General features: G+C 48.5%; 1 protein-coding gene across 5 annotated transcripts in view; it reads right to left on the bottom strand.

The window, feature by feature from the left end:
* Positions 1-14,539, bottom strand: part of POU6F1 (POU class 6 homeobox 1) — a 208,363-nt gene that overhangs the window by 17,054 nt on the left and 176,770 nt on the right. For all 5 annotated transcript variants that reach the window (XM_063952285.1, XM_063952284.1, XM_063952288.1 and 2 more), the window contains one exon: positions 7,776-7,908. In XM_063952285.1, the coding sequence (XP_063808355.1) occupies positions 7,776-7,908 (133 nt within the window). The remainder of the gene's footprint in view (positions 1-7,775; positions 7,909-14,539) is intronic.

The following is a 14,539-nucleotide window of genomic DNA, read 5'->3' as shown; positions in this document are numbered from 1 at the left end:
GGAATGATGTTCACACCATGTTTGCGGAGGAGAACCATAATTTCTGCCATCACCTTGGTAAACACCCTTGGTGCCGTGGAGAGGCCGAATGGCAGGCCCTGGAACTGGAAATGACAGTCCAGCAATGCGAAGCGGAGATAAGCCTGATGCGGCAGCCAGATCGGAATGTGGAGGTACGCATCCTTGATATCCAGTGATACCAGGAATTCTCCCTCTTCCAGACCTGATATCACCGCCCTGAGAGACTCCATCTTGAACTTGAACTCCTTTAGAAAGGGGTTCAATGATTTCAGGTTCAGAATAGGCCTGACCGAACCATCCGGTTTTGGTACCACGAAAAGGTTCGAATAGTAACCTTTGTTCTGCATGTGAGGTGGTACTGGCACAATGACCTGTGCCTCCACCAATTTTTGGACAGCGTCCTGTAGCACAGTGCTGTCTGCCAATAGAGTTGGTAAGCCTGATTTGAAAAAACGATTAGGAGGGAGACTTTGAAATTCCAGCCTGTATCCCTGGGATACAATATCTACCACCCAGGGATCCAGGCCGGACGATACCCAGACATGACTGAAGTGTCTGAGTCTGGCTCCCACTGGCCCCATCTCCAGGCCGCGCGGTCCACCGTCATGCGGAGGACTTTGGCGTACCTGAAGCAGGCTTTTGCTCCTGGGAACCTGCAGCTGCAGATTTCTTGGACTTAACTCGACCTCCCCTAAAGAAGGTATTGGACGCTCTGGCCTTTCTAGGCCTGTTAGGGCGAAAGGACTGCATTGCAGATGAAGAGAAGGATTTCTTCGGAGAAGGTGCTGCTGAGGGAAGAAACTGAGACTTACCCGCTGTAGCCATGCATAGCCACACATCTAGAGCTTCCCCAAAGAGAGCCTGACCTGTATAGGGTAGGGACTCCACACTTTTCCTGGATTCCGCGTTGGCCGACCACTGGCGCAGCCACAGTCCCAGACGAGCTGAAACACACATGGAAGATATTCCCACAGCCATGGAACCCAGGTCTTTCATGGATTCTACCATAAAACCTGCTGAATCATGTATGTTGTGTAAATATAAAGCAACGTCATCCCTATCCATCGTATCCAAATCCTCAAGTAAGGTAGCCAACCACTTTACTATTGCCTTTGAAATCCATGCAGTAGCAATAGTCCGACGTAATATGGCCCCTGAAGCAGTGTACATTGATTTAAGCGTGTTATCAATTTTTCTATCAGCCGGCTCCATTAAGGCGGTAGATCCTGAAACAGGCAAAACCACCTTCTTTGAGAGTCTGGACACAGATGCGTCAACAATCGGCGGGTTTTCCCATTTTTTCCTATCCTCCTCAGGGAAAGGAAACACCACCTGGACCCTTTTAGGGACTTGGAATTTTTTCTCAGGTTTTACCCATGCTTTTTAAAATATAGCATTCAATTCCTTTGACGCAGGGAAGGTTAGCGAGGCTTTTTTATTTTCAGTGAAAAAAGCCTCCTCAACCTGCTCAGGTGTGGTATCATTAACATTCAACACATCCCTGATAGCCTCTATCAACAATAAACAATTGCACCCCCTTTCCAAGAGATGCGGACCCTCGCAACACATCCCCATCACCGTCTGTGGTGTCATAATCGGTATCCGTTGTCGTCAAGTGCACGTTTGTGGGGGTATACAGCGGGGCGTCCTGAGGTACCAGAAACCGGCCATACTGCCATAGAGCTCTGTAATACCTGGGTTGCAGATTCATTACTTGCAACCCTGTCTGAAATTTGAGAAATCCAAGATTTGATAGAGGAAAACCACTCCGGTTCCCTTGCTGGTATCTGTGCTAAACCAGTGCTACCCTGATTACATGCAATCATCCTGGACACAGTGTCCCTGGACATAGCTAAAGGAGACCACCAAACACTACACACACACACACACACACACACACACACATACACACACGTCAGGACAGACAGTTTTCCCCCCAAGAATGGCAAGAGAGACAGAGAGATTGGAGCCAACCCACACACAGCGCTTTCAGCAAAAGGAGACCCCTTGTCAGCGCTGACTGTGCACCTTAATAGGACACACAGTCTTATTACAGCCTCCCCTCCCTTCTACAACCCCCTGGTACCGTGTACAGATAGCTGGAGTTGCTGTGGAGGGACCTGTTCTTCCTCTCAGCGCTGTGCAGGCAGGAAAATGGCACTGGAACGCTGCTGGGTCCGCTCTTAGGAGAAGCTCCGCCCCCATAATGGCGCGGTCTTCCCGCTCTTCATAGATTATACTGGCCTGAGGAAAATGTGCTGGCTGAGATCCGCGGACCCCGACAGGCTTCTGGACCAGTGTAGGGGGTAAGCGCTGGCCCAGGGCGCCCCTCACAGCGCCGCACCATGTGCCGCTGAGCCTTCACAGGAGCGCAGCTCCCTCCCCACTGCTGCCATCTTCACACCGGTCCCCCGCTTGCTAGAGGGGTCGGTTTCTCACTCACCAAATCTTCAGCTCTGTAAGGGGTTGGCGGCATGCTGCTGGGGCGAGCGACCCCCTGTGGCGGGGACGATCCGACCCCTCTGGAGCTCAGTGTCCAGTCAGCGGAGACAGTGGCTCAGACCCCGCAGGATGGACACTGCTCCCCTCCTTAGTCCCTCGCTGCAGGGAGGCTGTTGCCAGCAGACTCCCTGTAAAAAAATAAACTCTAAAAATAAAATTTTTCCAGAAAGGCTCTGTAGAGCTCCCCTACCTGTGACCGGCTCCTCCGGGCACATTTTCTAAACGGAATCTGGTAGGAGAGGCATAGAGGGAAGAGCCAGCCCACACTCTCAAACTCTTAAAGTGCCAATGGCTTTTGGTGGACCCGTCTATACCCCATGGTACTAATGTGGACCCCCAGCATCCTCTAGGACGTAAGAGAAAATAGGCTTAATAACAGTACACAATGTCAAAATGCAGCAAAGAAGGCAAGTAAGGTACTTGCGTGCATAAAACGGGGCATTGAGACAAGGGACGAGGATATAATCCTGCCGCTGTACAAATCATTGGTACGTCCGCACCTGGAATATTGTGTTAAATTTTGGGCACCACATTATAAAAAAAGATATCGGGGAACTCGAAAGAGTTCAAAGGCGAACTACTAAACTGATTAAAGGGTTATAGGCACTGGAGCACGAGGAAAGACTCACTAGGTTAAATATAGTATACACTAGAAAAGAGACGTCTAAGAGGAGACATTATTAATATCTTCAAATATGTAAAGAGTCATTACAGGAGTCATTACAAGGAGTTAGCAGGGGATTTGTTTATTAAAAGAACTCTGTATAGGACACGTGGGCACTCACTGAGGCTAGTGGAGAGAAAATTCCGTACACAACGTAGGAAAGAGTTGTTCACAGTAAGGGCAATAAAGATTTGGAACTCCCTGCCGGAGAAGGTGATAATGGCGGACTCTGTAAATGCATTTCAAAATGGATTGGACAAATTTCTAACTGAGAAAGATATCCAAGCCCATAGCATTACTTCAGCAGGTACATTATAATGTGCACAGCTTAATACAGAATACAGGTTGAACCCGATGGACATTTTGCCTCTTTTCAACCACATTAACTATGTTACTATGATTGGCTCCAAATTTATTATGCAGCAGGACAATGACTACAAAACATACAGCCAATGTCATTAAGAACTATCTTTAGCGTTAAGAAGAAGAAGGAGTCCTAGAAGTGATGATATGGTCCCCACAGAGCCCCAATCCCAACATCATCGAGTCTGTCTGGAACTACATGAAGAGACAGAAGGATTTGAGCAAGCCTACATCTACAGAAGATCTGTGGTTAGTTCTCCAAGATGTTTGGAACAACCTCTCTGCCGAGTTCCTTCAAAAACTGTGTGCAAGTGTACCTAGAAGAATTGATGCTGTTTTGAAGGCAAAGGGTGATCACATCAAATATTGATTTGATTCAGATTTCTCTTCTGTTCATCCACTTTGCATTTTGTTAATTACCACAATTGCCCACATTCTGGTGGGATCAGCTCCCTCCAAGGCAGAAGAAAACAAGACCTGCACATTCTGCACCTGCAGTGGACTTATAACTCCAGGCTTTCTGAATTGTACAGCTGCAAGTGGAAAAACAAAAGTCCGGGTTTTCCAGGTCATCCAGAGACAGCAGGAAGTCAAATGCAGGAGAGCAGTTTAAAAATCCAATTCACCCAGTATACAGTGCACTGATGCCCGATAGGGGCCAGCGAGTAGGCTGCAATTTTTTAGTGCCAGGGACTGATGACATTGGCTGAACATGGCAATCTGATTGCTGAGCACAAGGAGTGCTAGGACTTTAAATGTCTGTTGGTTTATTTTCTGTATGTATCTGTGTGACAAGGCCCAAGCCTGTGTATGCTATGTACACAGTATCTGCTGCCAATAAAAGACACTGGGGTAAATTTACTAAGAATCGTATTTTCCCGTTTCAGGTCAAAGTTCAATCACGAATGACATCGACAGTGTAAAATTGCAACTTTTTGAATTGATTACGTCTAATTTACGAAGCTGCCGTATTTAGCCTTTTCGGGTTTTCCGATGTCGATGTCATTCGTTTTTTTTTTCTGTTTTTTACGGCAGTGATTAGCAAAACACTGCCGACTTTTTTACAATGAATCTCGGCCGGATCTGTGTGATCCGTGCTGGGGTTCATTTTTTTTTTATTTTTTTTTTAAATGAAACACTGTAAATCCAAAAAAAAAATTGCGTGGGGTCCCCCCTCCTAAGCATAACCAGCCTCGGGCTCTTTGAGCCGATCCTGGTTGCAAAAATATGGGAAAAAAAATGACAGGGGTTCCCCCATATTTAAGCAACCAGCATCGGGCTCTGCGCCTGGTCCTGGTTCCAAAAATACGGGGGACAAAAAGAGTAGGGGTCCCCCGTATTTCTAAAACCAGCACCGGGCTCCACTAGCTGGACAGATAATGCCACAGCCGGGGGTCACTTTTATATAGTGCCCTGCGGCCGTGGCATCAAAAATCCAACTAGTCACCCCTGGCCGGGGTACCCTGGGGGAGTGGGGACCCCTTCAATCAAGGGGTCCCCCCCCCTAGCCACCCAAGGGCCATGGGTGAAGCCCGAGGCTGTCCCCCCCCATCCAATGGGCTGCGGATGGGGAGGCTGATAGCCTTTTGTGATAATGAAAATATATTGTTTTTAGTAGCAGTACTACAAGGCCCAGCAAGCCTCCCCCGCATGCTGGTACTTGGAGAACCACAAGTACCAGCATGCGGCGGAAAAACGGGCCCGCTGGTACCTGTAGTACTACTACTAAAAAAATACCCAAAAAAACACAAGACACACACACCGTGAAAGTAAAGATTTATTACATACATGCACACAAACATACATACATACTTACCTTATGTTCACACGAGGGTCTGTCCTCTTCTCCAGTAGAATCCAAGGGGTACCTGTTGAATAAATTCTACTCACCAGATCCCGGGTCCCAGGGTCCTCGGGGCAACCATCCATTTGTAATCCAGGTACTTGCATAAAATAACAAAACGGAAAGCCGAGCCACGAACTGAAAGGGGCCCCATGTTTTCACATGGGACTCCTTTCCCCGAATGCCAGAAACCCACTCTGACTGATGTCTAAGTGGGTTTCTTCAGCCAATCAGGGAACACCACTTTGTGGCACTCTCCTGATCGGCTGTGTGCTCCTGTACTGACTGACAGGCAGCACGCGGCAGTGTTACAATGTAGCGCCTATGCGCTCCATTGTAACCAATGGTGGGAACTTTCTGCTCAGCGGTGACGTCACTTTAGGTCAACCGCAGGGCAGAAAGTTCCCACCATTGGTTACAATGGAGTGCATAGGCGCTACATTGTAACACTGCCGTGTGCCGCCTGTCAGACAGTACAGGAGCACACAGCCGATCAGAAGAGTGCTACAACGTAGCGCTCCCTGATTGGCTGAAGAAACCCACTTAGACAGAAGTCAGAGTGGGTTTCTGGCATTCGGGGAAAGGAGTCCCATGTGAAAACATGGGGCCCCTTTCAGTTCGTGGCTCGGCTTTCCGTTTTCTTATTTTATGCAAGTACCTGGATTACAAATGGTTGCCCCGAGGACCCTGGGACCCGGGATCTGGTGAGTAGAATTTATTCAACAGTTACCCCTTGGATTCTACTGGAGAAGAGGACAGACCCTCGTGTGAACATAAGGTAAGTATGTATGTATGTTTGTGTGCATGTATGTAATAAATCTTTACTTTCACGGTGTGTGTGTCTTGTGTTTTTTTGGGTATTTTTTTAGTAATAGTACTACAGGTACCAGCGGGCCCGTTTTTCCGCCGCATGCTGGTACTTGTGGTTCTCCAAGTACCAGCATGCGGGGGAGGCTTACTGGGCCTTGTAGTACTGCTACTAAAAACAATATCTTTTCATTATCACAAAAGGCTATCAGCCTCCCCATCCGCAGCCCATTGGATGGGGGGGGACAGCCTCGGGCTTCACCCCTGGCCCTTGGGTGGCTGGGGGGGGGGGGGCCCCTTGATTGAAGGGGTCCCCACTCCCCCAGGGTACCCCGGCCAGGGGTGACTAGTTGGATTTTTGATGCCACGGCCGCAGGGCACTATATAAAAGTGACCCCCGGCTGTGGCATTATCTGTCCAGCTAGTGGAGCCCGGTGCTGGTTTTAAAAATATGGGGGACCTCTACTCTTTTTGTCCCCCGTATTTTTGGAACCAGGACCAGGCGCAGAGCCCGATGCTGGTTGCTTAAATATGGGGGAACCCCTGTCATTTTTTCCCCCATATTTCTGCAACCAGGATCGGCTCAAAGAGCCCGAGGCTGGTTATGCTTAGGAGGGGGGACCCCACGCATTTTTTTTAAAGAAAATAACCACTTTCCCACCCCTTCCCACTGATATACATGCACGGATCTCATGGATCCCTGCATGCCTATACAATCACGGATTAAAAAAGCAGGTCTGATTTTTTTTTGCACTTTTTTACGAGTTGTAATTTTTCACGGCAGTGTTTGTTTTTTTTTGCTTTGCACTTCTTAGTAAATTACCGAGATTCATACTTAAACAGCCGCGTTTTGACCGATGGTGTATTCATTTGTATTTTTTTACAACTACTTCCAAAAAATTACGAATGCCCTCATCACTGCCGTGATTATTGCTTAGTAAATTACCGAGATGACACTTTGATGAAAAAACGGCATCTCGGTCAAAATCGGGACCTTAGTAAATTTACCCCACTGTGTTTAACCGGAAGACCTGCCTCACGAGTCCTTATTTCCAGTACCCGTTTTACAATATATATTTTTCACTTAAATCTGTCAAAGTAATTTTGGGAAATCCATGGAATAGTACTGAGCCCTTAAAGGAAGATAATAACATATTAGTACTTTTTTTTTTAATTTGCTACCATAATAAAGCCTTATGTGTGAAATTCACATTGGTACATACATTTTCATGGAATAAAGAAAAAAGATGTCATCTGGTCGGGATGTAGTTATGTGACCCCTCAGGTCACAATACCTACCCCTACATCCCGCCCCCTCACAATCCCGACAGTCGGCATGCCGACCAACAGGGACTATTCCCACTCGTGGGTGTCCATGACACCCATAGAGTGGGAAGCTGCCACCGAGCCCACAGCGTGGCTAGAGCAGCGAGCCCGCAAGGGGCTTGTTGTCTCAGCCACCTACGCAGGTCACGCATACCATACCCGTCTGGTCACAGAAGAAGGATAAATTATATCATATCTTCATGTTACAACCAGAGACCCATTTTGGAACAGTAGGACAGAAACACTTACTGGAGACAAGCTGGCCCACAGTTGGCGGCTCTGAACAGCTGACATGGACTTGGGTTGACGTAGAGGTGTTGGCTGGAGATGGATTGGCTACAACCACAGAAGGTTGTGTTACAGCTGGGGCAGGCTGGATTTGCTAAATTAAAGCATAAAGGAAGGGGAAAAAAGTAGTTAATCAATGTGCAAGATTTCTCGTAACAATAAGAAAATATCAACTTATTTGTTTATATTTCTGCTATCTAAGATGAGGCTAAAATAGTTTTCCACTTTGAATGAATTTCACTAAACCCCCTCCAGTCCCAAAAATAGTACTTTGTTTGTGTGTCCCTCCTCCTGTACCTGTATTAATCGGGTGTGGTTAGACAGTCAATAGAGAGACACCATATGTTAGACAGACATTAGGTCGACCGGGTCAAAAGGTCGACATGAAAAAAGTAGACAGTACAAAAGGTCGACAGGGTCAAAAGGTCGACATGAAAATGGTCGACATAAAAAAGGTAGACACCATGTTTTTTGCATTTTTGTGGTTTGTGCGCATAGTTTTGTCATCTGGGATCCCCAATTGTAGAAAGGCATACCCTCACGGGACTCGCTTCGCTCGTCACGCTTCGGGCTCGGTGGCTCGCCACAAGGTTTATAACCAACTCTATGACGACATGGATAGAGAAGGTATGAAATAGTCCAAAAACATGTTACATTTAAAAAAAAATAAGATTTTACTTACCGATAAATCTATTTCTCGTAGTCCGTAGTGGATGCTGGGGACTCCGTCAGGACCATGGGGATTAGCGGCTCCGCAGGAGACAGGGCACAAAAATAAAGTTTTAGGATCAGGTGGTGTGCACTGGCTCCTCCCCCTATGACCCTCCTCCAAGCCTCAGTTAGGATACTGTGCCCGGACGAGCGTACACAATAAGGAAGGATTTTGAATCCCGGGTAAGACTCATACCAGCCACACCAATCACACCGTACAACTTGTGATCTGAACCCAGTTAACAGTATGACAACGTAGGAGCCTCTGAACAGACGGCTCACAACAATAACAACCCGATTTCTTTGTAACAATAACTATGTACAAGTATTGCAGACAATCCGCACTTGGGATGGGCGCCCAGCATCCACTACGGACTACGAGAAATAGATTTATCGGTAAGTAAAATCTTATTTTCTCTAACGTCCTAGTGGATGCTGGGGACTCCGTCAGGACCATGGGGATTATACCAAAGCTCCCAAACGGGCGGGAGAGTGCGGATGACTCTGCAGCACCGAATGAGAGAACTCCAGGTCCTCTTTAGCCAGGGTATCAAATTTGTAGAATTTTACAAACGTGTTCTCCCCCGACCACGTAGCTGCTCGGCAGAGTTGTAATGCCGAGACCCCTCGGGCAGCCGCCCAGAATGAGCCCACCTTCCTTGTGGAATGGGCCTTGACAGATTTAGGCTGTGGCAGGCCTGCCACAGAATGTGCAAGTTGAATTGTGCTACAAATCCAACGAGCAATCGTCTGCTTAGAAGCAGGAGCACCCAGCTTGTTGGGTGCATACAGTATAAACAGCGAGTCAGATTTTCTGACTCCAGCCGTCCTTGAAATATATATTTTCAATGCCCTGACAACGTCCAGCAACTTGGAATCCTCCAAATCGCTAGTAGCCGCAGGCACCACAATAGGCTGGTTCAGGTGAAACGCTGACACCACCTTAGGCAGAAAATGAGGACGCGTCCGCAGTTCTGCCCTGTCCGAATGGAAAATCAGATATGGGCTTTTATACGATAAAGCCGCCAATTCTGACACTCTCCTGGCTGAAGCCAGGGCCAGTAGCATGGTTACTTTCCATGTAAGATATTTCAAATCCGCCGTTTTGAGTGGCTCAAACCAATGGGATTTGAGAAAATCCAAAACTACATTAAGGTCCCACGGAGCCACTGGGGGCACAACCGGGGGCTGTATATGTAGTACTCCTTTTACAAAAGTCTGGACTTCAGGAACTGAAGCCAATTCTTTCTGGAAGAAAATCGACAGGGCCGAAATTTGAACCTTAATGGACCCCAACTTGAGGCCCATAGACAATCCTGTTTGCAGGAAATGTAGGAATCGACCCAATTGAAATTCCTCCGTGGGGGCCTTCCTGGCCTCACACCACGCAACATATTTTCTCCAAATGCGGTGATAATGTTGTGCAGTCACCTCCTTCCTGGCTTTTACCAGTGTAGGAATGACCTCTTCCGGAATGCCTTTTTCCCTTAGAATTCGGCGTTCAACCGCCATGCCGTCAAACGCAGCCGCGGTAAGTCTTGGAATAGACACGGTCCCTGCTGAAGCAGGTCCTGTCTTAGAGGTAGAGGCCACGGATCTTCCGTGAGCATCTCCTGAAGTTCCGGGTACCAAGTTCTTCTTGGCCAATCCGGAGCCACTAGTATCGTTCTTACTCCCCTTTGCCGTATAATTCTCAGTACTTTTGGTATGAGAGGCAGAGGAGGAAACACATACACTGACTGGAACACCCACGGCGTTACCAGAGCGTCCACAGCTATTGCCTGAGGGTCTCTTGACATGGCGCAATACCTGTCCAGTTTTTTGTTGAGGCGAGACGCCATCATGTCCACCTTTGGTTTTTCCCAACGGTTCACAATCATGTGGAAGACTTCTGGATGAAGTCCCCACTCTCCCGGTGTAGATCGTGTCTGCTGAGGAAGTCTGCTTCCCAGTTGTCCCCTCCCGGAATGAACACTGCTGACAGTGCTATCACATGATCTTCCGCCCAGCGAAGAATCCTTGCAGCTTCTGCCATTGCTCTCCTGCTTCTTGTGCCGCCCTGTCTGTTTACGTGGGCGACTGCCGTGATGTTGTCCGACTGGATCAACACCGGCTGACCCTGAAGCAGGGGTTTTGCCAGGCTTAGAGCATTGTAAATCGCTCTTAGCTCCAGTATATTTATGTGAAGAGACATCTCCAGGTTTGACCATACTCCCTGGAAGTTTCTTCCCTGTGTGACCGCTCCCCAGCCTCTCAGACTGGCATCCGTGGTCACCAGGACCCAGTCCTGTATGCCGAATCTGCGGCCCTCTAACAGATGAGCACTCTGCAACCACCACAGAAGAGACACCCTTGTCCGTGGCGACAAGGTTATCCGCTGATGCATCTGCAGATGCGATCCGGACCATTTGTCCAGCAGATCCCACTGAAAAGTTCGTGCGTGGAATCTGCCGAATGGAATCGCTTCGTAAGAAGCCACCATCTTTCCCAGGACTCTTGTGCATTGATGCACAGACACTTTTCCTGGTTTTAGGAGGTTCCTGACAAGTTCGGATAACTCCTTGGCTTTCTCCTCCGGAAGAAACACCTTTTTCTGAACCGTGTCCAGAATCATTCCCAGGAACAGCAGACGTGTCGTCGGGGTCAATTGAGATTTTGGAAAATTCAGAATCCACCCATGCTGTTGCAGCACTATTTGGGTTAGTGCTACTACGTCCCCCAGCTGTTCCCTGGACCTTGCCCTTATCAGGAGATCGTCCAAGTAAGGGATAATTAATACGCCTTTTCTTCGTAGAAGAAACATCATTTCGGCCATTACCTTGGTAAAGACCCGAGGTGCCGTGGACAATCCAAACGGCAGCGTCTGAAACTGATAATGACAGTTTTGCACCACGAACCTGAGGTACCCTTGATGTGAAGAGCAAATTGGGACATGCAGGTAAGCATCCTTGATGTCCAGGGACACCATAAAGTCCCCTTCTTCCAGATTCGCTATCACTGCTCTGAGTGACTCCATCTTGAACTTGAATTTTTGTATGTACAGGTTCAAAGATTTCAGATTTAGAATAGGTCTTACCGAGCCGTCCGGCTTCGGTACCACAAATAGTGTGGAATAATACCCCTTTCCCTGTTGTAGGAGGGGTACCTTGACTATCACCTGCTGAGAATACAGCTTGTGAATGGCTTCCAATACCGTCGCCCTGTCTGAGGGAGATGTTGGCAGAGCAGACTTTAGGAACCGGCGAGGGGGAGACTTCTCGAATTCCAACCTGTAACCCTGAGATATTATCTGCAGGATCCAGGGGTCCACCTGTGAGTGAGCCCACTGTGCGCTGAAATTCTTGAGTCGACCCCCCACCGCCCCTGAGTCCGCTTGTAAAGCCCCAACGTCATGCTGAGGGCTTTGCAGAAGCCGGGGGGGGGGCTTCTGCTCCTGGGAAGAAGCTGCTTGGTGCACTCTCTTACCCTTTCCTTTGCCTCGGGGCAAATATGACTGTCCTTTCGCCCGCTTGTTCCTATAGGAACGAAAGGACTGCGGCTGAAAAGACGGTGTCTTTTTCTGTTGGGAGGGGACCTGAGGTAAAAAGGTGGATTTCCCGGCTGTTGCCGTGGCCACCAAATCCGATAGACCGACCCCAAATAATTTCTCCCCCTTATACGGCAATACTTCCATATGCCGTTTGGAATCCGCATCACCTGACCATTGTCGCGTCCATAAACTTCTTCTGGCAGATATGGACATCGCACTTACTCTCGATGCCAGAGTGCAAATATCCCTCTGTGCATCTCGCATATATAGAAATGCATCCTTTAAATGCTCTATAGTCAGTAAAATACTGTCCCTATCCAGGGTATCAATATTTTCAGTCAGGGAATCCGACCAAACCACCCCAGCACTGCACATCCATGCAGAGGCGATGGCTGGTCGCAGTATAACACCAGTATGAGTGTATATACTTTTCAGGGTAGTTTCCAGCCTCCTATCTGCTGGATCCTTGAGGGCGGCCGTTTCAGGAGACGGTAACGCCACTTGTTTTGATAAGCGTGTGAGCGCCTTATCCACCCTAGGGGGTGTTTCCCAGCGCGCCCTAACCCCTGGCGGGAAAGGATATAATGCCAATAACTTCTTTGAAATTAGCAGTTTTCTATCGGGATTAACCCACGCTTCATCACACACTTCATTCAATTCGTCTGATTCAGGAAAAACTACAGGTAGTTTTTTCAGACCCCACATAATACCCCTTTTTGTGGTACATGCAGTATCAGAGATATGTAAAGCCTCCTTCATTGCCGTGATCATATAACGTGTGGCCCTACTGGAAAATACGTTTGTTTCTTCACCGTCGACACTAGATTCGGTGTCCGTGTCTGGGTCTGTGTCGACCGACTGAGGTAAAGGGCGTTTTACAGCCCCTGACGGTGTCTGAGACGCCTGTACAGGTACTAACTGGTTTTCCGGCCGTCTCATGTCGTCAACTGATTTTTGTAATGTGCTGACATTATCACGTAATTCCATAAATAAAGCCATCCATTCCGGTGTCGACTCCCTAGGGGGTGACATCACCATTACCGGCAATTGCTCCGCCTCCACACCAACATCGTCCTCATACATGTCGACACACACGTACCGACACACAGCAGACACACAGGGAATGCTCTTATCGAAGACAGGACCCCACTAGCCCTTTGGGGAGACAGAGGGAGAGTTTGCCAGCACACACCCAAGCGCTATAAATATATAGGAACAACCCTATAGAAGTGTTGTCTCCCTTATAGCAGCTTAATATATATCAAAAAACGCCAAAAAAAGTGCCCCCCCCCTCTCTTTTTTACCCTGTTTCTGTAGTGCAGTGCAGGGGAGAGTCCTGGGAGCCTTCCTCGCAGCGGAGCTGAGCAGGAAAATGGCGCTGTGTGCTGAGGAGATAGGCCCCGCCCCCTATTTCGGCGGGCTCTTCTCCGGAGACCTGGCAGGGGTTAAATACATCCATATAGCCCCAAGGGCTATATGTGATGTATTTTTTAGCCAGAACAAGGTATTCTCATTGCTGCCCAGGGCGCCCCCTGCAGCGCCCTGCACCCTCCGTGACCGCTGGTGTGAAGTGTGTGACAACAATGGCGCACAGCTGCAGTGCTGTGCGCTACCTCATGAAGACTGAAAAGTCTTCTGCCGCCGGTTTCTGGACCTCTTCGCTTTTCGGCATCTGTAAGGGGGTCGGCGGCGCGGCTCCGGGACCGGACTCCATGGCTGGGCCTGTGTTCGATCCCTCTGGAGCTAATGGTGTCCAGTAGCCTAAGAAGCCAATCCATCCTGCACGCAGGTGAGTTCACTTCTTCTCCCCTAAGTCCCTCGTTGCAGTGAGCCTGTTGCCAGCAGGACTCACTGAAAATAAAAAACCTAAAAACTTTTTCTAAGCAGCTCTTTAGGAGAGCCACCTAGATTGCACCCTGCTCGGACGGGCACAAAAACCTAACTGAGGCTTGGAGGAGGGTCATAGGGGGAGGAGCCAGTGCACACCACCTGATCCTAATACTTTATTTTTGTGCCCTGTCTCCTGCGGAGCCGCTAATCCCCATGGTCCTGACGGAGTCCCCAGCATCCACTAGGACGTTAGAGAAATAAGATTTTAAACCTACCGGTAAATCTTTTTCTCCTAGTCCGTAGAGGATGCTGGGCACTCCGTAAGGACCATGGGGATAGACGGGCTCCGCAGGAGACATAGGCACTAAAAAGAACTTTAGATATGGGTGTGCACTGGCTCCTCCCTCTATGCCCCTCCTCCAGACCTCAGTTAGAGAAACTGTGCCCAGAGGAGACGGACAGTACGAGGAAAGGATTTTGGTAATCCAAGGGCAAGATTCATACCAGCCCACACCATCCACACCGTACAACTTGGAACATACGAACCAGTTAACAGAATGAAAACAAAACAGCATCAGTCAAAGACTGATCAAAACCGTAACATAACCCTTACGCAAGCAACAACTATATACAAGTCTTGCAGAGAGTAGTCCGC

The sequence above is a fragment of the Pseudophryne corroboree genome, chromosome 2, assembly GCF_028390025.1.
Source record: "Pseudophryne corroboree isolate aPseCor3 chromosome 2, aPseCor3.hap2, whole genome shotgun sequence".
Taxonomy (NCBI): domain Eukaryota; kingdom Metazoa; phylum Chordata; class Amphibia; order Anura; family Myobatrachidae; genus Pseudophryne; species Pseudophryne corroboree.
The sequence above is the reverse complement of the archived record's forward strand: the minus strand, read 5'-3'. Positions and strand labels throughout refer to the sequence as shown.